The 22,415-nt window shown below is 46.4% G+C and overlaps 6 protein-coding genes across 6 annotated transcripts; 3 read left to right on the top strand and 3 right to left on the bottom strand.

Annotated features, from left to right (window-relative positions):
• Positions 1 to 1,451: 1,451 nt before the first annotated feature.
• On the bottom strand, positions 1,452 to 2,795 carry N7446_012200 (fungal specific transcription factor domain-containing protein; the record flags this gene model as incomplete). Its single annotated transcript, XM_058520942.1, has 1 exon — positions 1,452 to 2,795. The coding sequence occupies one exon, from the start codon at positions 2,793 to 2,795 to the stop codon at positions 1,452 to 1,454; it is 1,344 nt and encodes a 447-aa protein (XP_058366308.1).
• A 6,823-nt stretch (positions 2,796 to 9,618) lies between these two features.
• Positions 9,619 to 9,879, top strand: N7446_012199 (uncharacterized protein; the record flags this gene model as incomplete). Its single annotated transcript, XM_058520941.1, has 1 exon — positions 9,619 to 9,879. The coding sequence occupies one exon, from the start codon at positions 9,619 to 9,621 to the stop codon at positions 9,877 to 9,879; it is 261 nt and encodes an 86-aa protein (XP_058366307.1).
• Positions 9,880 to 10,921: 1,042 nt separating this feature from the next.
• On the bottom strand, positions 10,922 to 11,707 carry N7446_012198 (uncharacterized protein; the record flags this gene model as incomplete). The annotated part of the gene is made up of 1 exon (XM_058520940.1): positions 10,922 to 11,707. The coding sequence occupies one exon, from the start codon at positions 11,705 to 11,707 to the stop codon at positions 10,922 to 10,924; it is 786 nt and encodes a 261-aa protein (XP_058366306.1).
• Positions 11,708 to 13,031: 1,324 nt separating this feature from the next.
• On the top strand, positions 13,032 to 13,362 carry N7446_012197 (uncharacterized protein; the record flags this gene model as incomplete). Its single annotated transcript, XM_058520939.1, is given in 2 exon segments — positions 13,032 to 13,106; positions 13,123 to 13,362. 2 exon segments carry the CDS (start codon positions 13,032 to 13,034, stop codon positions 13,360 to 13,362), a joined length of 315 nt encoding a protein of 104 aa, XP_058366305.1.
• Positions 13,363 to 13,985: 623 nt separating this feature from the next.
• Positions 13,986 to 15,880, bottom strand: N7446_012196 (uncharacterized protein; the record flags this gene model as incomplete). The annotated part of the gene is made up of 4 exons (XM_058520938.1): positions 13,986 to 15,071; positions 15,143 to 15,271; positions 15,333 to 15,522; positions 15,603 to 15,880. 4 exons carry the CDS (start codon positions 15,878 to 15,880, stop codon positions 13,986 to 13,988), a joined length of 1,683 nt encoding a protein of 560 aa, XP_058366304.1.
• Positions 15,881 to 19,378: 3,498 nt separating this feature from the next.
• Positions 19,379 to 20,758, top strand: N7446_012195 (uncharacterized protein; the record flags this gene model as incomplete). The annotated part of the gene is made up of 5 exons (XM_058520937.1): positions 19,379 to 19,635; positions 19,691 to 19,892; positions 19,944 to 20,008; positions 20,062 to 20,380; positions 20,453 to 20,758. 5 exons carry the CDS (start codon positions 19,379 to 19,381, stop codon positions 20,756 to 20,758), a joined length of 1,149 nt encoding a protein of 382 aa, XP_058366303.1.
• Positions 20,759 to 22,415: the final 1,657 nt, after the last annotated feature.

The raw sequence follows: 22,415 nt of genomic DNA, 5'->3' as shown, positions 1-22,415 counted from the left end.
GCTTTGTTCATTAAAGCGTTACTTCGTATGAGGTCTCGAGCCCCTCCGAGTCCGATTAAAACCTGACTTTGAAAGCTTACAAAAATACGATGCAATCGGCTGCACTTCACGGGAAAGGAGTAAGCGATTTACAGGTCGCAAATGAGAAGCAGAAGGAAAAGGGCACTCGACCTAAAAAGTAGATACCATCTACCGAAGGCCTTTGCAGCCTTTACAGCCGGGAACAGAAGCATTACCAAGGTGCGGTTTATGCAAAGTTCAGGGACATAGAAGAGATGTATGTCCAGTTTGACCGAGATAGGTTGATTTATTGATTAGTTAGCGCTATGGTAGAGATAAAGGCATCTAAATTTAATAACTCGGGTTTCGTGGCCTACACGGTGGTCAGTCACGTTAGGCGTCCTTATACGGTTATATGATGCTCGTGCATAACGTGTTCCAAAAAAGTATTCCAGCAGCTACCTTCGTGATCTATTTGCCCATGGAGAACATTTCATCTCGCATTGACTTATTCCACCAATGAATCGACCATCGAAGCCCTCATTACTGAGCTGAAAACGTATGACCCATCCCGTCAGGTCACGTCTCATAGAGTGAATGTTAGCAATGCAGACGACATTGCAAATATGTTTGGGTAAGTTCAGTCACTTTATACGCAGTGTAGGCCGGGTATCCAAGTTTTAACCGTAGGTCACGGCAAACGGACGTCAAGCATTAGGGAGGAATCAGCAGTGGCCTACTCTGCTGCACTGTGCGGCAAGGACCTCTTCATTGACATTATGTAATAACGGTAATTTCAAGGAAATTGTTAAAGTCAGAAACGATAAACGAACTAGGCCAGTAATAGTGAAAGAAGTAGGCTATATAACCCCAATAACAAGACCCTAGTGTATAGGGTTAGAGGGGTGGGTTGGGTGCAGCAAACCAGTATTATTCTCGGCTGCTCTACAGGAATATCCCATGTCTAGGGTTTAATGTTTAAGGATACTGCTTGGTTCTGCGTACCTGCTGACCGCTGAAAATCGAATCAGTAGTACTGCTCGCTCATGTTAAACCAGGAAGTTCCATTTGAGTCGAAGGTATGAAAGGAGAGTGACATAGGATCTTGGTGGATTCTATAATCTATGGTCTCATGTTCAGCCCGAGATTTGTGATGAAGTCGAATGAGGCAGTTGTGGCGGGATTAGAATCATCAAGAGACGAGCATATCGGGATCCTACATCATAGGGCCCGGAGCTTGACCTCTCAAAGCATAGCTTTGTTCGACGTAGCAGCTCTCCAACTGCAACCTTCTCTTCCATCATCATAAATCTCATGGAAAGCATCTGGCACTTACGTTAGAAATTGGCCATTTGAAATAATCTTGACGGTTACCTTGCAGAGGAATGAAGCCACATGTATACCATGGCTGCAAGTAAATTAGCAGAAGACTCAATAGCAGGGGGGCTGGCTCACAAGTAATATCTTAACGGCATGAACTTCAAGTGTTCTTCAGGATCAACACAATTTGCAAGAATATTCAAGTACATTTTCGCGGCATCAATAGCATCATGCATGAAAGGAAAGTCACGGGTGCCGTTTGAATTGTTGATGGGTATATCCTGATCGTCATGGCAGCCAACGTACAAGTCAGATGACTTTGCTCGGCGCATTTCAGATTTGACAGCTAAGGCATTGACGTCAAAGCGTAAATATTCATAGGCCATCTGAAGTGTTGCTTTTAGGTGTATAGGACCTGTTTTATAATCAGCAGCAAACCGTGGTGTCCAAAAGGTTATCATCACTTCCTCACATGCTAGGATACCCCAAATCCGGTGCCAGTTCGACATGGCCACCAAGAGTTCCTCCACAGATTTCAAATGATCTTGATCCATTGTCGCGTGGTCAGTTGTGCAGATATCCGAGTTTCTAAACATATGGAAATTGCTGTGCATTTGAATTAGCTCAAGATGTGCCTGAAAAGTCTTTCCTTGGGCGTCTTCTTCCGGATTGGTAGGTTGGAGTACGGAAAACTCATGATAAACTGAAGCTACTGTACTACCAGGACTGCTAGGCAAAAATGAGCGCCCGAGGCGGGTTGACAACAATCTATCCGACATATAGCAGCCGATCCAGGTAAGCCTCTGTCGAGAGCCTCTTTTAGAGGGCTCGGCAGACTCACCTGGAACAAATGCGCGCTCTAGTCCTAGAAATTGCGCCGCACGCAAAGCAAGACCAACGTGCATCCACGCAGCTCGATCCTCCTCTCCGTTTCCAATGTACCCAGCGCGTGCAAGAAGACCGGGAGGCTCCCATTGAGCTAGAAGAAGCAATGCTTCAACTGCATCGATATCACAATCGGCCCCAAAATAAATCTCGGAAAGAAGTTCTTGCATGTACTCGGAACAGCTCTCGTGGATGTGTTGCATATTGTCGAGAGATTTCGAAGAAATTGTGAGGACAGCGGTGAAGAGGTACTTTTCAGCTGACGCAAATTCATTTAGAGTGTGTGGGTCGAAGTTGCCTTTCGGGACCACTGGAAAATAGCCGTGGAAGCGGCTTGCATAAAGTTGAACCAGGCATAGCACAGTTTCAGCGTCTAAAGTACCGTTTTGGATGAGTTTATACTTCATAAGACCAGTGTATGCCTCATCAAGATCAACAGTGTCCGCCGGGGTGGTATTCGATAATTGTAAATAGGCTGTCCGAGCCCTCGGGGCACTTGCTGGTGTTTCAGGACAATCGTGGGATCCATTGGCTATGTCTCTCAAGTACTGCCACGCGTCGGATGGATTCCACGGTATATTCAAGCACATTTTGCTTCTTTAAACTGTTAGATAATGTCTTTTATTTACGGACAAAAGAGGTCTTCAATTACCAATAACCATAAACCAGCCTGCACGGTGCTTAAACGTAGCGAATATTGTAATTAGTTCGTCGTAAACAAAAACAGGGTTAGGAAAAGTGAGCGAAGAGTGCGGCTTTTTGAGCAAGGAGTATCATTTGATTGGGATTTTATGGGGCGGGATAATAGGATAATAGGACTTTTCAAGTGGTGGCGCAAGATATGTTCATTTGCCGATAAAGCGCTGCATCGGCTACTGTATTATGTGTGCGTGAGCCGACTGAGGGAATACCCCAGAACTCTGACAATAAAAGACTGTTGGATATTCTTCGAGAAGGCATGACAGTAAAATTTTGACCACCCTGTAGTCCTTGTGGTAGGGCTGGTTGGATATTCCACAACTCAAGGCTGTGCCGTTGAGGACTTTCCCTAGTATTGGGGGCTTCGATTCTGTATTGGGGCTCATGACTCGCCGAAAGATAGTGCGAGCAAAGGAGTGAGATCGTATTGTGTCATCCTTGCGTATACACCATTAGAAATTTCCACGACAAGTTAGTTTGCCAACATTCATCCATTGAGGCGCTGGGAGGCTATGCAGAGTATTGATCTAAATCTTCAGCGAATGGTTGCCAGCAACAAAGCCAACTGATCATGAACTCATGAATGGCAAAGTAATGACCTCGGGGCACGGTGCAAAGGACTGCACTCATCCGTATTCTGTCCCTCCCCCGGATAGTAGCCACCGCGGCGCTAGACGTTGAAGCAAACGTATTGCAAACGCATCTCCGACTCCGCCAGTGCACACTACCTACCATCACCAGTTTTCCTACACTTCCGCAAAACTACCCAATATGGAATGCATTGCAACGCGCCCAGAAAAGGAGAAACAGGATCGGATCGAATTCGCATATCTCACTCGCGGAAGCCCTGAAAAAAGAAATGAACCTAGAGATTGCAGAAACTGGAAATGATTGATCCCAAAACACTACCACCATGAGATCGAAATCGAACCAGACAGGGAGATTGCTGTACAACGAGCTAAAACCACCGGGGCATTGCCCTCTACTCGGATGCGTCAGAGCGCCAACGTCAGCACCCAGCCTGGGCGCTGCAGCCGTAGCGCTGGACGACAGCCTAGAGATTACAGAATCATCACAGGTTCAGGTCGAGCCGATAGGCCGATGGTCGGTATACGCCGCCGAGCTGATCCGCATCTTACGTGCCATCGACGTTATCAACAAACATGACCGAATTGTCATAGAAATAGCCGAAATGTAAACCTCATGTGATCAGGGGCTCAAGTCTGTCAGATACAAACAGAAGAAACCAAGATTGAAGCGTGAAATATAGATGCAATCAGGGAGCATAGGTGCATCAACGTATGCCCCGACACAGTATAGGGCTTGGGTGAACGTTGACTCAGGACTTGAATAGACCCATGGGAGTAGAACCACCCTCCGATGCCGTTAACCAAAGCCATAAAGATATAAGAGGCTGTCAGTCGAGATATACCGGAAAAGACAGCGTTGTAGAGCGAGACGCTGCATAAAACCAAGACTCCAAACCCTCCAATCACCTGCACACGTTCCCTTTTCTCCCTTGGCCAGGCTATCAAATAAGTGGCACAGACTACCCCGCCCAGTGTGACTCCCAGGAAAATGGAATTATTGTTCCCGCTATCAGTAGCCTCTAAAAGCAAGACTGATACAGATGTCCCCCATATGTGAAGAATAATTCCAAGGTGATCTAGCAGGAAGTAGGAAGAAGGGGGCTGCTTTCCCGAATCCAACACGTAGTGACAAAAGGTAGAAGTCCCAAAACAAATGAGATTGACTAAGAGAGAAACCAAAGCTGTGGCCGTATTGGTTATGGATGAAGGGCACTCAGACATATGGTAGATAAAGCAGAGTAGGATGATACTGCCGCATAAATGGAATCTCGGGTCGACAGAGCCGTTGGTGTGGACAAGTGTGCTTCGGGGTACCGAAAAGCGATAGCTGGTTTCCATGTCGACAAAATATATTGTCACAGAGAAATTTATGGAACGAGTAATTTATAGCAACATATAGGTACAACAAGGCGAAGGACTTTCGAAGTAGACGGGATAGAAAGCCTTTAAAACGGTGGCAGGGCCCGGGTAAAGAAGGGTTTTCCATGGGAGACATGTCTTCATTCCATTATCATGGAAAGATGATACCTCAATTTGGACACTATAGTCACGAAAATGCGAGTCTGTGTGCTCGGATTGGAGTTATCCAAATAAACAACTCCACATATTCACTGCGATTTTCACATTCCATTTTGACCACTTAGTTAAGGCGGAAACAGGGTCTATCAACAGATCGATATGGCAGGGCGGGTTCTCTATTATAGTTTAATATTAGAATTTAAACTAGAATCTATTCAACAAAGTATATCTGCGAGAGCGGTAATGCAGCGTATTATACGTCAAATGCTTTTTTTAATCTGGACATGCGTGTCAGACTGATTTCACTTCAAACCTGGAGAAGATTTTGGAAAACAATCATACACGCCTGCCAGGGGTAGAGCCATCAATGCAAGGAAGTTCAGTCGTAAATAAATTAGAATAAAATGATGGCTAGTACACTGGCCAGCCCATAACAGCTTCCACTGGCTCGAATAAGGTGTTGAAAAACGAATAGGGCTGCTACGGTACTACAAGCCCGACAAAACGAGTAGCCCACTCCCTACACTTTTGCAATACCTCAAACTGCTGATTAAGGCCCTTCCTTATTGAAAATGACATTGAACCTGTCACTTGTGATGAGCCGAGTGTGAAAGTCAAATGTGTCATTTACGAGACAATATTCCCACTATGAGCAGTTTATTAATGGCGTTGGGTATATTCTCCGTGAGTAAAAACTGTAGTGTTCAACTAGACGAAAGAGCCTTTGCGATGCTTTAAGGAAAGGGACACTGTATTTGAATATGGGCCAACTAGTCTCTGTAAACTCACCGCCCTCTATTTCGCATGAGACGCGGTTTTTTGTTACTTTCGTTCGCAAGATCTTAACGGACACCGGGTTGCGGAGGGAGGTGTTATGGAAGCCATCAAAGTGAGGAGGGATTCCATGTGAAGCGAAGCGCTAAGCTGCCTGAGTAATATGCCTCAAATTGACACAATAAATAGAACCCGAGGAACAAAAAAGGCCGAGCGTGGCTAGTTACAATCTGGCCGAGAACGTGATAGGGCAATGGAAAAGTTCAATTTGTGAAACGAATACCCCGCTGGTTATAATTGTTGATGCCATGAACACTTGCACGGGCTGACCGCAGTTTGCTCAGAGAGGTCCCCAGATTGTGGAATTATCATGTCTGATGGCAGTTTATGTAGCTTCCCTAACTACCTGTAAATACAAATTTAATGCTTCCCTTTCGGTAGCAGACGGTGTGTTTATTAAAGCCGCAGAAGGAAGCTTATACTCGATGGGAGGTGAACGCCCATACTGAGTAGCCAGCCTCAAAGCTTTTAAGAATTAAACAAAAACACGGCTATTATGATCAAGAGAAACAGTTCAACATGGCTGAAAGGCGGAAAAGTAAGAATTGCGGTCAGAAATTCTGGGGGCTTGTTTAGATGTTTGGTAACCAAATTGCATAAAAGTCTCGTGATTCGACTGGTAGTTAACCTGATCAATTAGTTCCTAGGTAAACAATTATTTATCTGTCTTTCAACCAGTCTAGCCTGGCAACTTACGTATCTGGTCATGTTCGAGATCATGGAGCAATTGGTGTGCAAAACTACAAACAAATTTTTATTAAATCCGGTTGAACAGAGTCGAATATAGCGGTCCACTCTCCCTGACTAACTTAAGCCAGTTGATGTATCCTTAGCTAATACGTTCAAATTGCCATCAAACAAACACCACTGTTAGATCCGCTTTACCAGCCCTTCGCATTCCTTTACCAGAAATTTTATTTCCAACTTTCCAGCCATACCAACTATACGCTTGACCAGAGCCGTGTCCCAGGGAACGTTCATATCGTCTACCTCGGCTTTTTCCCCGATCGATTCGTGTGTCAGATCACAGGTTGATGTGTCTACCTGATACAAGGCCAAACCCCAACGAGTGCTCCTAGGAACACACAAAGGTACTCCCAGGAGCTCATGAACAGGCTGTCAAGGATATAGATGAAGCATGCGGAACGGATGGAGATATGATCCGCACGGGACCCACATGGTGTACATGGGTTCCCCCTGAACGCGAGGAAGCTACCTTTCTTTTGCTTCCTCGCGCTACGTCTTGTATCTAGAGTCAACTATAGTTGTTCTTAATATTGATTGTCAATCTTGAAACACTATACACCTCTATGTATACGTGAGACCCTCACACAGGCCGAAAATATTTAGCCCGGGGGAAAGGCAATCCGGTGGTGTCACTGTTGATGCTGGATGCTTCGGGAGCATACGACGATGTCTCCAACGGTCGCTTACTTCATAACCTCAGAAAATGACGACTTAGACAACTCGTCCCCTGGGTAAAGGTCTTCCTACCAAATAGCTGCATCTGCTTCCGTGGATAGAAATGATAACCACACTTGTAACCCAGTTCAGGATTTGAACTGCCCAAGCGATATGCAGGCCACAACTATATATATCCGTGTCACATAGAGTGTGTCACTTTCTGAAAACGAACTTAGACGCCTCGTCAAGGCCTGTCATTCTTATGTTTCGCTCATGTGGAATTACTTTGTGTTGAGATTCCTGCATGAATAGATGGTGTACACCAGATATATCAGGCATGAATCAGTCAGCTTGAATCCTTCCCCAAAAAGGGTATAGTTCAGGGGAAATCCTTCCATTTAAATAGAGTCTCTTTCTCAGACTCAAACAGCTCTCTGGAATAGACTGTTTTGCATGCTTCATTCATCCTCCATCATTAGATATTCTAAATTTCAACACTTTGCTTAGACTCCTTGGGAAATGAGATCCGTAAACTTCACCCGAAACATGCTTCTTGCGCCTCTCGATTGTCTGGATTATTCACTGAATTGCACGCTCTGGTTAATGAGATATGTCAGAATGGTGACTGGTGGAGACTGCTTCTCTATGTGGCACTACCAGAGCTTTAGACATCTCTATGGTCAACTTGAATTCCACCATGTCTCATGCATCTTCCTAGCGAGGCGAGTGCTTTTCCGACCATTGAGCATGGTAATAAAGCCCTATCTTACTGATAACGATATTTGATAGCAGTTTGAACGTATTACCTTAGGGATGGCATGAGTCTGGTCGACGGCTCGTTTATTAGAGCTGCAAAAGAAAAGTTATACTGGTCACGCGAGGCGGATGCTTGATCTGTCTGAGTAACCAGCCTCAAAGTCATGTCAGGATTAAACGGGAACGTACTGACGGATGTATACCGTATGTACACACCGGCCAAATTCAATGATCCAAAGTGGCCGGTAAGCGAAAAAGTAGGCTTTGCTGTATTTAGAACCGTGTCCATAGCGCAGACATTGGCTGAGCCAAAATACTTGAACAAGAATCAAGCTAGCAGGCGAAGGCAAATGCCTTTGCCAAGGACAGATCTTAGCTTCCTGAACGATAGCTCGTTTTAGTAATGATCCCCAGCACCACGAAGAGGTGTCTGTCCTATCGCTGGAGGTAGTGGTAAGCCACTAGATGATTGTGCCATGTAGCAGCGACAGAGCCGTACAGGTTATCACGCTGGAAGACAGGATCACTAGATGATTGTGCCAGGTAGCAGCGACAGAGCCGTACAGGTTATCACGCTGGAAGACAGGATCACTAGATGATTGTGCCAGGTAGCAGCGACAGAGCCGTACAGGTTATCACGCTGGAAGACAGGATCACTAGATGATTGTGCCAGGTAGCAGCGACAGAGCCGTACAGGTTGTCACGCTGGAAGGCAGGATCACCCTGTTATATCCATGTTCCTGTAGAGGAGGGCTTTGGCCTTTATATCCTTCGGAACTTTTATACCCTTCGGACTGCGAAGATCGACAAAGATCATCTATCGGTGAGATTGGCACAGCACCGCATTCTTTAACCAGCCGAATCTTCCTGCGGAGGTTTTATTTTTTATTCTTTATTTTTTATTTTTTTTCCCTAATGGAAAATAGCGGGGTGAACTCCGCTGGGGCACCATTTCAATATGACTGGAAAGCGGAAAAGTAAGATTTACGGTCAGAAAATGCTGGGGGCCGGTAAGTAAGGATGTTTACTAACCCAATTGCGTGGGAGAAAGAGGAGAGTGGTTGTGTTTCGATTGGGTAGTTAACCTGGTCAATTAATTTATAGACAAATTATTATAGTTTAATTGCCTGCTAATTTTTGTTTATTTCGATCCAAATTCAAAAGCCAACCAATCGCTGTAATCCCCTAAGCTATGAAGTTTGAACTGTGTTTTCCTAGCCTGCCCTATTTCCAGAAACTAAAAATAACGACTCGTTCATGCTTTTCACCATTTACCAACCCCAATGCATCCACTGTGTACAGTAAGCGATACCAATTACCTTTCTTTTTTGTTGTTCTTCTGCAAACATTCCTTTTGATCCATAGTTGCGCCCGACAATGGGCATATTTAAGGAAACTGACTGGGCCTCGGCGCGACCCAAAAAAGGCAGATAAAGCTAAGCATGCGGCACATTTGTGAGTGTACATACTCCATACTCTCTTCATTTTCAACTGAATATAAATTTTGCCGGCCAGGCCTCCAAGAAATTCCCTATTACGACTACTGTTGAGCTATAACCCACGTACGATCCCCGTCCCTTCATCTATCTTCAATTCCTGCTGACATCGCTAGATGGTTGATACCAAGCCCAAGGGTCTGCGGATCCCGAGCAGCATTCTCCGCGAATGTACAATTGATAAAGCCTGGCTGGAAAGCTGTACACTGCAGAACTGTGTTGTTCTGAATGTGCAAGGTGCCCATTCTACCAGATTGAGGAACTCGCTCAACCTTGATATCGACTTTGCCAAGCGCAATGAGGCCAGGGAAAGTGTAGTGTTGGAATGGAACCCAGAATATACGGAAGCCCCAACCGAGAAGCTTCCTACCAACTAGGACCACATCGGAGGCCAATCTGCAGAATGAGTTCAGCTAAGAAAAGGGACCTTGACTTGCGGACTGAAAGAAGGGCAAGTGGAGCAATCGCGATCTCGAGGCGACTTTGAATGAGTATGTCCAAAAAAGATTGTATACATTAGCGATCGTTATTGCACAAAGACAGTTTCTTCCAAAGCCTAGTCACATGCCTCACTAGATCCTGATATATGTAGGAAGTACGTTGTTTATTTCGCACTGGTGCAGTAAAAGGCCTTGTGGTTTATAGAATGCTCATGACGTACATGCACGACGTACATGAACAAAGAAATAAAGATAACAGCTCTGAGGTACTTACCGACCTTCTGGATCGATTGTCCTCTCTTGGCATTGTTCTCCGATGCCTTTTTTACCCGCCTTAGGCTCCAATTTCGTCATGGCCAAGCAGGAAATCCAAGAGCACAGTGAAATTCAGCTGCATACATACAGTACCATATGAGCCCCTACTGCTGGCTAAATTCAAGGGGTAAGAAGCATTATCGATTGCGAACGCAAACTCTCAGGCCTCTGTTGTATACTTGTGAGATATCTTTCTGTTTTTGGAGGATAGTGGACGTCAAATATTTGACTTGGATGGAGGCTTGGAGTCGCACATAGATTTAACGTGTCCTATTAACATCTATCTTGAAAGTCCAAAGATGTCAGTCATTTTTATTGTAAAATGTCAATGAACTATAGCCGCTCTGGCTGGTTGACCTCAACTTAGGGCTGGCTGTTCAGCAGATACTTGGTGCTAAGGCCTGAAGATAATTTTCTCATAATTCGGCGTTCTGCTCTTCAGCACTAGCCATGCAGTCTTCTTAGAACAGCCTACTAATACAAAACTAGAAGCTGACGCTAGCCCTTCAAATTAAGATAAAATATCAGCTACTGACGATGAAACAAGGCCAATTCCAGTTGCATTGAGGGACTACGTAGCTGCCGACAGAGAGAAAGAGGCAAGCAGAAGATGCTGAACCGGTCTGAGTCAAATCTTCATCAAGCTTGAAGAGATGGACGTTTTTCAGATGCAGTAGGGATTAGAACCGCCCTGACAATCGGAACCAGCAGTACATGTAATACGAGGGTTCCAGATAGATCCGATGCACTGCTCAAGAACAGCACCGTTGCATTGCCATGCGTCCTCTGAGCATGCTGTGGAGTACACGGTAGCTTGAGTAGCTGATGTGCCGACGGTCATAGTTGTTCGGGTCTCGGACTGAGCTGGACACTGAACTAAGGGCTCACCGGCAGCAGTATAAGAAGATTTTGGCTCGGATAACGACACAAAGCCTGAAGAGCTACCGTCAAAGTCATATATCCTTTCGTCAATGATTTCCCATGAGATGGCTAAGTGGCCAGCGTTACAAGCGTTGCCACCGGACAACTTGTCTAGGACCGTGTAACTGAAATCAACGCCCGGAGCACCCTCTGCATTCCATATATCGCTGACAGAAGAGCCGAGGCCACAGCGCTGGCAGCCGTCTCCAATGAAGAGCTGCAGGTCAGACTGCTGTCCATTGACGGAGACAACAACTCTCCTACCGCAGTACATAGACGGGTCGGCGCCTAGCTGGGTGTTGTTCATGGCAACTACATAGTTGGTGTCCATCTGGTCAAGTGAGAGCAGGGTGGCAGAGCTGCACATTACCCCCCCTTGGTTTTGGTACTCGAACGTAGTACCGCAGCTATCAATTTGCTCGATATCGTAGTAGTAGGTTCCAAAGCCTTGACCACTGTGGATGATTGACCGCGCAGAAGTGCCGACCGTGAGGAGCAGGCTAACTGCGGCCGTTGAAGGAATCTTCATATGGGATAAGAGAGTAAAAAAGAGAATCACCTTTAGTAGGTCAGGATTGGTTGTTGAGCCTCAATGGATGTGCTTGTTGAGAAAATGGCTGTTAGAAGTGTAGGATATCCCAGTGTTCTATATAGACTGGAGTCATTGTAGAATTATATTTTGATTTCTGCTTTCGTCAGGACCAGCTTTGATGCATGGTGATGGTTATACTTAACACAGCTCATATGAAGACCGCTATTGTTCAGCTAAATGTCCAGAAGTCATGTCTAGCATCACAAAACCAGTGACCTTACCCGGGCAGCATAGGCATTCTTCTCATACAATGTACAGTAACCCCTCTCTTCGGTTTTTTAATGAAGTAAAATTTCTCCTCATGTACCAAATCGCAGGAACAAAAGTGACTGGTGAACAAACGTCGGCTGTCAAATCGACAGTGATCACTTATCCAGCAATGTGGTGACCTAAACATTACTCTTTGTCTCAGTTGGACCTAATTACCCCAGTGGTTGGGTCACTGGGGAGGCAAATTGGCGCTCGGCAAGCTAAAACACTCGGTTCGAGCGGTGGTCGCGGATCTTCGATTGCTGGATTTGTTATTCGCCTTCGCGTGACTTGCCCCCAAATAATACTTCGTCCTTTCCTATCTGCCTTCCCAGCGCACCGACGGTGGAGGCGTGCATCAACATTAAAAATAAAGCATTTGGTGGTGGGGGTGTAAATCCTTGTTATCCGGACTTCGTCCTTGCCGTATGGATTCGGAATTCTGAAGCTTTTGACCAGAACCTCACGAGGATGTCTCGAAGCACCATTTATATGAATTGTGTGTACAAATAATCCATTGCTGGGCATACCTCTTCTAGTCCCAGTTGCAAAATAGAAACGTTGGAAACATCCTCTCGATCATATCGTACAACCTCCTCACAACTGGGATGCGGAGGTAAGGTAGTATATCGGTAAAAAAGAAGGCCTGATCATTCATACGGGAACAAATCAATTTCCTGCGAGGCACCAGAAATACAAATGTCGATATGAGACCTTGCCAAAGCTGGAGAAGCAATTCTACCTCGGGGCGCCCGAGAGAACTGTATGACAGGCCCCCGAGTTGAATATGAACAGAGACATAGGTTCTCCGTATATTTTCGCATATCCCAGGAATCCAAGTTCTCAACACAGTGATTGTAATTTAGAAAGACACGAAGGTAGGGCTCCCGCTGTGCCAAGCTGGCCATCGAACCCCTGAAATTCCATCGGCCAATGGTATCTCTATCTTACCTGCTGAGGATTGATTGGCCAACGGGGCTTATAGTGGCGCCGATATATTCCTAGGTGCGATATGGATCCCCAAACCCAAAGTCCTGCCAGGCAGCGCTATTCGACGGAAGAGAGCCAACATGGATCAGCACTAAAGGTATATCATTGAACAGGAATTCCAGCCAGACGGAAGCAAGCAGGAGGCGTGTGGTCTGCAATGTGGTTGCGACAACATCATCCCTGCTTTCAAAGAGCACAATGATGGCTTCGTGCGCAGAAGTCAGACTGAGGCGATCTTTGACATGTCTACACTACGAAGTGCTTTGCCCAGGATGCTCTCGGTCTCGGCCAGCAGAGGCGAGCTAAAAGGGGTCGGACCCGGACCATTCCAACAAATAAAACTCGGTATCTAATGAAGATTGGAATTCATCAAGTGAGGAGGATTGGCAGATTGAAAGTGAGACTTATTGGGACACACGATGAAGCGGAGGAGTCCAATGCAATTGATGATGCGTATAAAATTCCGGAAGGCGACTGGTGAGATTATGGCCCATGCAGGACAAGTAATGGGGGAGGCTAGGAAATAGTGGCTTGATGTCGGGCCTCACGCTTTAATTTGGCCATAAATGGAACCGAGGCACATTTAAAATCGAGCAACTGCGACTCAACCATGAAATATTACAGGCAGCCATCTGGAGTTTTATGTCACAATGCATTTTGATCATGTCATACGATCAAGGTTCGTAAGAGCCTTATTCTATTTCTGATATGAGAGGCAATAGCGGTTGGCACCGCCCTATCATATTGACCCGAACTGACTCCCAGACAGCACTCGCAGGGAGAGAGTTGAGATGGCAATGATGAACAGTTCAACCCCTCGAATGTAAGCATTATTTATATAATGTAGGGAATTGTAATTACCTCCAGTGCAATAATCCACATTAGCTCAGCAAACCAACTATCAATCTTGACGGCCACCTACACTGCAGGAACCCTCCGAACTCTGAAATGTACTCAAACCACAAACAAAAATAAGTTAGACTCGGGTGGAGCTGTCTGCAGTCTTTTCTTCGACGTGCTGCGCAGTGGCGTACGTTTCCTCAGCCATCCTCTCCTTCTTCGAAATGACTTCATCCCGCTCTTTGGCATCCTGATTGCCATGCAGTCCGATCCTATACCAAGGAAGCTGAAACAGACGATCCATGCTCTCCAGTGTCCGTCCAGCTGTCTCCGGCAAGCTGAACCATACCCAGAGACCACCAATGACAGTGACTACCGCAAAGAACCAGAAAGTACCTTTAGGCGTGAGGCCGCCATTGGCAGTTGATAGCAGCATGTTTGGGAGTGCTCGTGAACTACCGTACTGATTGGCAAAGTGCAATGTCATAGACAGTGAAGTTGACAAGGCACGGATGCGCAGCGGAAATAGCTCGGCCGTGAGCAAGTATTGCATGGAGTTCCAACCGAGCGCCCAGCCAAAACCGGAGATGAAAATCATGGCAATAGCACCGCGACTGGCGCCTTTCTTTGACTCCGGCAGAACAAACTTTTTAACTATGCCCATTTCGGGAACAGCAGTGAGGAAGGCGGCAATATAGATCATCGAGATGGCTTGCAGGGTAATGCCGATGAGTAGTGCGCGCTTGCGACCGATGACATCGACAAGGAATAGAGCACAGATGATCGCTGCTGCCAGCTTGACAATACCAAAAACGGCCGTAACTAGCAGCGACTCATTGGAGCCAGTAACGCCAAGCAGTTTAAACAGATCAGGGGCGTAGAGGGTGATGGATCCAGCCCCGGACCATTGAGACAGAATCTGACCCATGCAAGCGATATAGAGTCGATACAAGTTACTTGTGTCCAGGAATATCTCCTTGAGAATGCCAAACCAGCCAGCTCCCATTGTTGCCTCCTTTTCTGTCTGCAGTGCAATCTGAATAGCCGAGATTTCAGAGACCACATATTCGTGATCAACCGGAAGACCGCGCAGGCGGGCAAGAGTCTTGCATGCCGCCTCATCCTTACCGTCTTTGATAAGATAGCGAGGCGATTCATACTGGAAGAATGACATGATAAAGATGACGCCGGCGAACATGATGTGAAGACTAGTAGGTACCTCCTAAAAGTTAGGTTAGTCTAATTACTCAATTTGATTATGAATGTTTTAACCTGGCACAACCAAGTCCTTACCCATCGTTTGTGAGTCGAATCACCCATATTGACCTGACAGCCGTAATTGGCAAAATAGGCAAGCACGATTCCCAGGTACACAAATCCGGTGAAGACGCAAGTACAAAGACCTCGAATGGATGCGGGGGCCTAGAGTAGGAGGTAGTTAGCAAAGCAAAGGTGAAAATATGTTGAGAGTCCATCAACTTACAATTTCAGCGAGGTAGACAGGTGCAACGACGACAGTCTGTCCCACACCCAGGCCAGCAATAAATCGGCCAGCATAGACGACACCTAAGTTTCCATTTGCTCCCATAAACATAGCAATACCCACAATCCACAGAGCGCACAGTTGACGGGTCGCCCAGAGACGGCCAATGCGATCACAAACTAGGAATGCACTATAACAGAAACAGCGGACACGTGGTTAGTCTCTTGGACAGAGCAATCGTCATGATCATGAAATGGCATGGGAGCATACAAGAGGGCACCACCAACAGAGCCAATCTGAACCATAGCGGACACATTGGCCTTGATATTTGTCTGTTCCACCAGGCTGTATGAGCTGTAATGGATGGTCTTCTGGAAATCCTTAGAATTGAAGGCGCCTGAGATCAAACCCTCATCAACGCCACGAGCTGCACCCATGAGGCCGAAGGATATTACGGCAAACCACAGTCTCCAGTTGAAGACTTCTCGTGGCTCAGGTAGATTCTTCAACCTGAAGATATTGACTGGTTTCTTTGAGTCGCCCGCCATGGTAAAATTTTAGGGGAATCAAGGATAACAAAAAAATGAGGCTCACTGTCAAGGATTTTTGCGGGGAAGCTCTTAAAGTAAGCAAACACTGCCGGTACCTTGTCACAGGGACGGGGGATATATGCGGGGATCCGTGGCACCCAAAACGAAGGCTCAACCTCCGAATGGCAAAGTACGGTTTTGCGGAACGCCGCGGCATCAAAATTATTCCTCCGATTAATGGAATCCGGCCTCTTTTGAAGGGGTTTTGAGTGAGTCAAGGGGGGCGCTTTTGACCCGAACCCGAACCAGTTTCCACCGTAATGTTATGTGGTCGTCGACCAGCTGTTGGATTCCAAAATTAGGGTAACTTTCAGACTACTTTTTACATAGCGTATCGCAAAATACTTCCGGATGCGGCCAGACTCCTTGGACGCACCGACGAGACGTCTGGTTGGCCAGGATCACGCGTGTATTCGGATCCCCTACCAAAGAATCAAAGTACTCTTCTTCCACGCTCCGTAGCGCGTAGCCACGGTCGAGGAGGGGTACATTTAAACAAATGCTCAGGGGGCTGACCCATGGTTCTCATCCATTCCTTCCTTCTCACAAAAAGTTCCATGCCAAATCTCTTGAGTTTTCCGCACCGCCTATTCTCCATGGCGCGCGTCATAAGGGAGTCTTGTCTTCAGGAGATCGGCAGTGGGATGTTCGACTGGTACTCTGTATTTCGTTGGCGCGATTTTATCTCCTCCTAGACAATAGGGGCATTTGACCTTGACAATACATAACTTATTGGTAGGATGGCCCTCGCCATTTCAGTAGTATTTATCCTCCGGGCCTTTCTGCCAATAAGAAGGCTTACAAACATGCGTTATAAACGGTGCTAATATGTGCCACCTTTCATGCGGCACCTTATGAGGAAGCACCAGGTTCTCGCCACAAAACCCAGATCAAAAACATGTTGCACTGTTTTTGATTAGATTAATTACGGAAGTTTCAAAACCAAAGATCATAAGAACATGCAATCCTCGCGTTCTGGAACACCTCGACAAACTTTGACGATAATTAGTTATGTTGAACTGTGTGGGTTGTACGTGGGATGCCGGATTTCTCTCCACATGGCGCTTCGCGGCATGGTTGCCTGAACTTTGTTTGTCAGCTCGGGCAAGCTTTTCGAAGCATTTTGGGGCGGGGGCCCATGCACTAGGCATGTTGATATTACATGAATAGTTTAACCGAAGCAGGTTTGGTATCCTATTCATTAGGGCTGTGTACGTTCTAGCTGGAATTGACTTTTGTGGCGGGATTTGACTTCTGTCTTCGTGGTAGACACCGAACTCAGCCGCCGATTTACGGTGGCATGGTTGAGACAACGGAGAGTGAAGTCGATAATCTGGCGATTCTCGGCATTTTCTTGATTCCACGTTGGTTTTTTCCCTCCCCTGAACCACAGCGAAAACATAGCGGGCGTGGATTTTGGCCTGAATGTGGAATCTGCACAGCTGGATCCTTGGGCTACTCCGACGTATCCCTCAACAACCGAGCCAGATGAATTGATCGCGCTAAATGCAACTTTTTCTGCTTTCCAATTCTTTGGAATTACCTTCAATTGTCATTTAGGGGGTATATCCCCATTTCTGATGTGACTTCAGCCACTCTACTATCGCAACCCCTAGCCAACAGCTGCGGTACATGAGCCCGCAACTCTGCGGAGATACAGGATATCACCATCTTTTATTCGCCCGAGTCGGCTTCCTCTGGAATGGCCACAAAGGATGGCGCACTGTGAAATTGGTGGGGGCGACATCTGTCCGGGAAATATCGACACCTCAGCATCGTCGGCACTGGTTGACCCCCTGCTCCACCCGAAGCACCTTATCGAGAGTTTTGCCTGCCGCAGCAAATTATAGGCGCGGCTTGCTGAGGCCGTCCGACATTCGCACCGCCCGAGTCAATTTTCTGCCGTCAGCCCTGAAGCTACTTCTGCATCCTTTGCAGTAAGCAATCTCGTAGCCTGGAATTGCAGTTACAGTCTAGCTCACTCTAGCCCACTCTAGCCCACTCTAGCCCCTTTAGCTCACTCTGTATCCCCATCCCAAGGCTCGAGATCCTCAATTTCGCACCAAATCTACACAGGTCTACGCATTGATAATGTTAGTGTGGAACCTCCACCCCTAGTTTGTGGCTTATTACATTTTGCAACTACCTTCCTAGTCTAGGATAGTCTACAGTAATACCTCCCTAGTTCACCTATTTCCCACTTAAATTTCCTTCCCTCTCAAATTACCCTTCCTATACAACACACTTACCTACCAACTATGGCGACCCGCCACCAGACCCTCGATTAGACCATCAGGTCCCACAGACACCTAGGCATAGAGCTTCCCGTGATTAACGTATCGTAGCGCGTACACTACGCGGTCTGGTCTATACCTATCCCCAATTTGCATCAGAAACAAGTGTTACACAGTGGCAGGATCAAATTGCCAGTACAGATAAGAGGCCTACTCTATGCAAGGCCCTGCCCAGGCTCGAAAATTATCAGAAAATTTGCTAGATGAAATCGATTTGTCTCACCTTCTCAAGAGAACGCGGCGAATAACGCCTTACAATCAGGTTATTAGAAAAATACAGATTCCTGTTAGCACTGGGAATTTACGTAGATCTCTACCTAGACGTGGATATCCCCGCTGTAAGGCCCTTCGACAGCCTCATTTGTCTAATGATATAAAAGCCCTATGTCTGACTTGGGTATTAGAGCATGTTATTTGGATCCGTGAGCCAGAATAAAATACCATGGACCAATGAACCCTGGGTTACATGGATCTATCATAGACGGGTCTATGTGATGCGTCGGGCTGGTGTGGAATTTGATGATACTTTGTACGCGAGCGTATCTCTCGCGCACCTGCTTGGATGTTTTAGGGTTCAGTCTACAGCAATCAGAAGGGCCCCGTGCCAGGTCTGGGATGTCGGAGATATCTTTTTCCGGTCGCCGTAAATACCTCGAACCTATCGCTTATTCACAATAATTTGAAAGTTTGTGGCGTTCCCATACTGTCTACGGTGATTGGTGAAAAGCCTTATCCTAGACTTCTAGACATTCCTCTGTAACTCCACCAACGCATTAGGAATGAACGGTGGTTGGGGGAACTGCCACAAGCTCGATTCTGTTAGATTTTACGCCTCAAGCTTCTTCTAGGTAGCGCAGGGGCTTTATGGCAGGTACCCAACTTCTACCCTTGACTTCTAATCGGTAGGCGAATCTAACAATAAGCTGTCACCGTCTCTGACCACCCCAAGTTTCGGCTTAGTCATGCTTTTTGGTTCGTGGTGCATTAAGTGCAAGCGGCTGGATTGGCGAATAATTATTCTCGGGGGCTTTACCTACCTTATCGCCACCACTTGCTTTTCTCAACCCGGTGGTGTTGGTGTCGACTTTTTTTGTTACAAACCGAACGACCCATAAGGCTGCGGATTCACCTTGCAGGCAGCTTTAAGAGTTAGACCAACTCCATGGCTTTGACTGACGAGCAACTTCGAGCTATCTCAATAGCAGAAAGAGTTGGAGGTAGCTCTTCTCTGCTGGGCTGTGCGTTTATTATAACGACTTATTGTGCTTCTACCGCTTTTCGCAAGCCGGTCAACAGGTTAATCTTTTATGCGTCGTTTGGAAATGCTTTCTCCGCCGTTGCGTCACTGATGAGCAGGGATGGAGTTGCAGAGGGCCGGAATTCTACCTTGTGTCTCGCACAAGCATTCTTCATTCAATAGTATGTTCCTAGCCCTCTATGCCACGTTTGCAGACTCTAACTTTGGTGACTGAAGTTGGATGCCAACGGACTCATTATGGTCCTTTTGTATGGCTGTTAATATTTATCTTGCTTTTTACCGGAAATACTCTGCAGAAAACCTCAAAAAGCTTGAAAAGTGGTACTTCCTTCTATGCTACGGGTTGCCACTGGCAGTCGCAACGGTACTGAGCCTCGTAAAATCTACTGAAAGGGGAAGGGTCTATGGGCCAGCCTTGGTAAGTACCGGCACGCCTTGCCATAACATCATAGAACTGACTCTCCATTAGATATGGTGCTCAATTGCAGAACGGTGGCAATTTCTTCGCCTAGTGTGCTTCTATGGCCCAGTGTGGTAGGGGACAACAATGCTATTTCGCAGTAGCGGATCTAATGTCGTTTTCATAGGGTGGTGACTATCGCGACTTTTGCGATCTATGCCACAGCCGGCCTCCACATTTATCGAAAATCCAATGCTTTAGGAGTGGCCAAAGAGACTCAGCCTATCAGTAAAGTAATTAGCATTACCCGATCGGTCACATCCAACATCACGACTGCCGCGGCGAAAGCCTTGGCGTTTGAGCTAGCCACGCCATATTCAACCTGCATAGAGTCCCAGCAATCCCAAATTGGAAGCGGGTTAAGCATGCAGATCAACAAGAACGACGCGATGTGGAGTTACTTTAGATACTCCTTCCTCTTCTTCATAGCCATGATAGCTACCTGGGTATGGTTCTTTTCATGAAACATTTACCCGATGTATAAGGCAATCACGAGCCATTACTGACAAGGCTCCCAGACACCATCATTTGTCAATCGAATATATGATCTGGTCAATTCTAGGGAACCAAATTTCGGCTTGAATTTGGCTGGAGCGTTTGTCCTTTCTCTGCAGGGGTTTTGGAACGCCATTATTTACACATCCACTGCGTTCCCAATATTAAAGTCCCAGTGGGCTCCCAAGGTCACATCCAAAACACACTGGAGGCCACGTAGGGGAGTCGTTGAGGAAGAGAGTGCTGATATTTCGCTCGAGGCGGGATTTGACGGGAGGTCTAATACAGGCAGCACACTATCTTTAGCGATCTCTCCACCAGTTCAGTAACAAAACTCTGCTTGTTCGAGGCTTACTGTATATGCAGGACTATATTTATCCACAAGCTGTGTATAGAGGCTCATTTTTCTACTACGTTCTTGCAGTCCTCCGGGTTTCCCACGGGTGAGTAGGCCAACCATCTGCCTGCAGGCGTGGTTATGTTGCAAATTTGGTAGCAGAAGGCTACATATTACAAAATACCTAGCATGGAATTGCGAAACCAAGCAAGGCAGATGATAGGAAACACTATGCCGTTCGACTAAGGCTGGAGGTTACTGTACTAGTTCCATTCACAGCGTAGTAGATCTGCCAAAAATTGCTACAGGACGAGTTTTCATAAGACAATTGGTCCTTGTTCGAGTACCAAGAGGTGAAGTTATCCGTGAGAGATATATCCAGCTGCTCCTGCTGTATCAGTGTACGATTGGGTCGAAAATAATTGGCTATAGAGGTTCTCGTCACTTCCATCTATCTCTTATGCCTAAGGGTGACTTAGAATATCTGCGATGATAAGAATAAAGGTGGCTTGGTGAAGGGTGAACGGTTAACTGCAAATGATCGACAAACAGTCAGCAATAAATGGTAAGCAGCAGACGGTTAAGAAAATGTTAAGAACAAGTCAAACTGCAAACAAACGCACTAAGGATTCCTGGGGTCAATAACCGAAAAGCACCCCGTTTGCACATCAGTAGAAGGTCGGTCGTGCAAACACCCAGCCCCCGAAATTTTGGCCTATAATAAATTGGTCAAAACCTGCACGGCACCGTCGCATGCTTTGCCACTTCATATTTGTGCACAGCGAGTATCGTTGATTTGCCCGTGATTAGTATTCCCCCGAGGCCAATTCATGAGAGGTGTTTAAAACGATATCTAATCGGCGGATGACGAGTGGGGATGTTAAGTGGATCCATTCCTGATTTCAATTCCACGCATATCTTACACCTGCTGTCCAGGGTAGCAATTGAGCGGGCGGTGGGATAAAATAGAAATCATCCAGTTACACACTGCTGTGTTGACCAATCTCGTTTTTGCCCATCATCACCGATCAGGAACTGAATATTTCATTGTCTCGTGGTAGCCCCCACAATTGCAAAGATATTTGGGCGTTGAGGAAAGACGAGCAGTTATTATAATATGAATTTACAAGTGCATTGGACTGCATTTAACATGGTGGGGTGCAGTCTCTAAAACGGCCAATAAATTGCGCCTCACTAAGTCCGGCTACCTACCTGTGGCCCAGCTTCATACGTTCTCCATAGAGGGAAAGACACCAGGTTGCCATCATATCCTGCAGGATCGCAGCAGAGGAACCCAGCAAAGGGACTTGTTCACCACCAGCAAGGTTGACCGATTGCAGTCTTAGGGAAATATCATGTTGGGTCATATTTGTTGGCCTCTGCCCAGAACACTCCTCAACCTACGTTGCGTCCTAATGCACACTCTTAAATGCGAGTCCGTATATTACAGGCTCAATATCGTGTCCAAAATGGTCACGATTATTGAGATACGGAATTGTATTATATCGCATTTCGCAGTGTTTCGGGGTATTCTCACTCGCCCCGTGTTTCACCCTCCCGTGTCTCACTCCCTCCTCTGGATTGGTACGATATTTTAGAGGGCAAATGCGCCTCCAATCAACTACATTAACCGAAGACTAACGCCCCCT

Source organism: Penicillium canescens (assembly GCF_028828765.1).
Source record: "Penicillium canescens strain IBT 15451 chromosome Unknown utg000010l_segment0_segment0, whole genome shotgun sequence".
Classification (NCBI taxonomy): Eukaryota; Fungi; Ascomycota; class Eurotiomycetes; order Eurotiales; family Aspergillaceae; genus Penicillium; species Penicillium canescens.
Note: the sequence above shows the minus strand (reverse complement) of the source record. Positions and strands in the feature narration are given on the sequence as shown.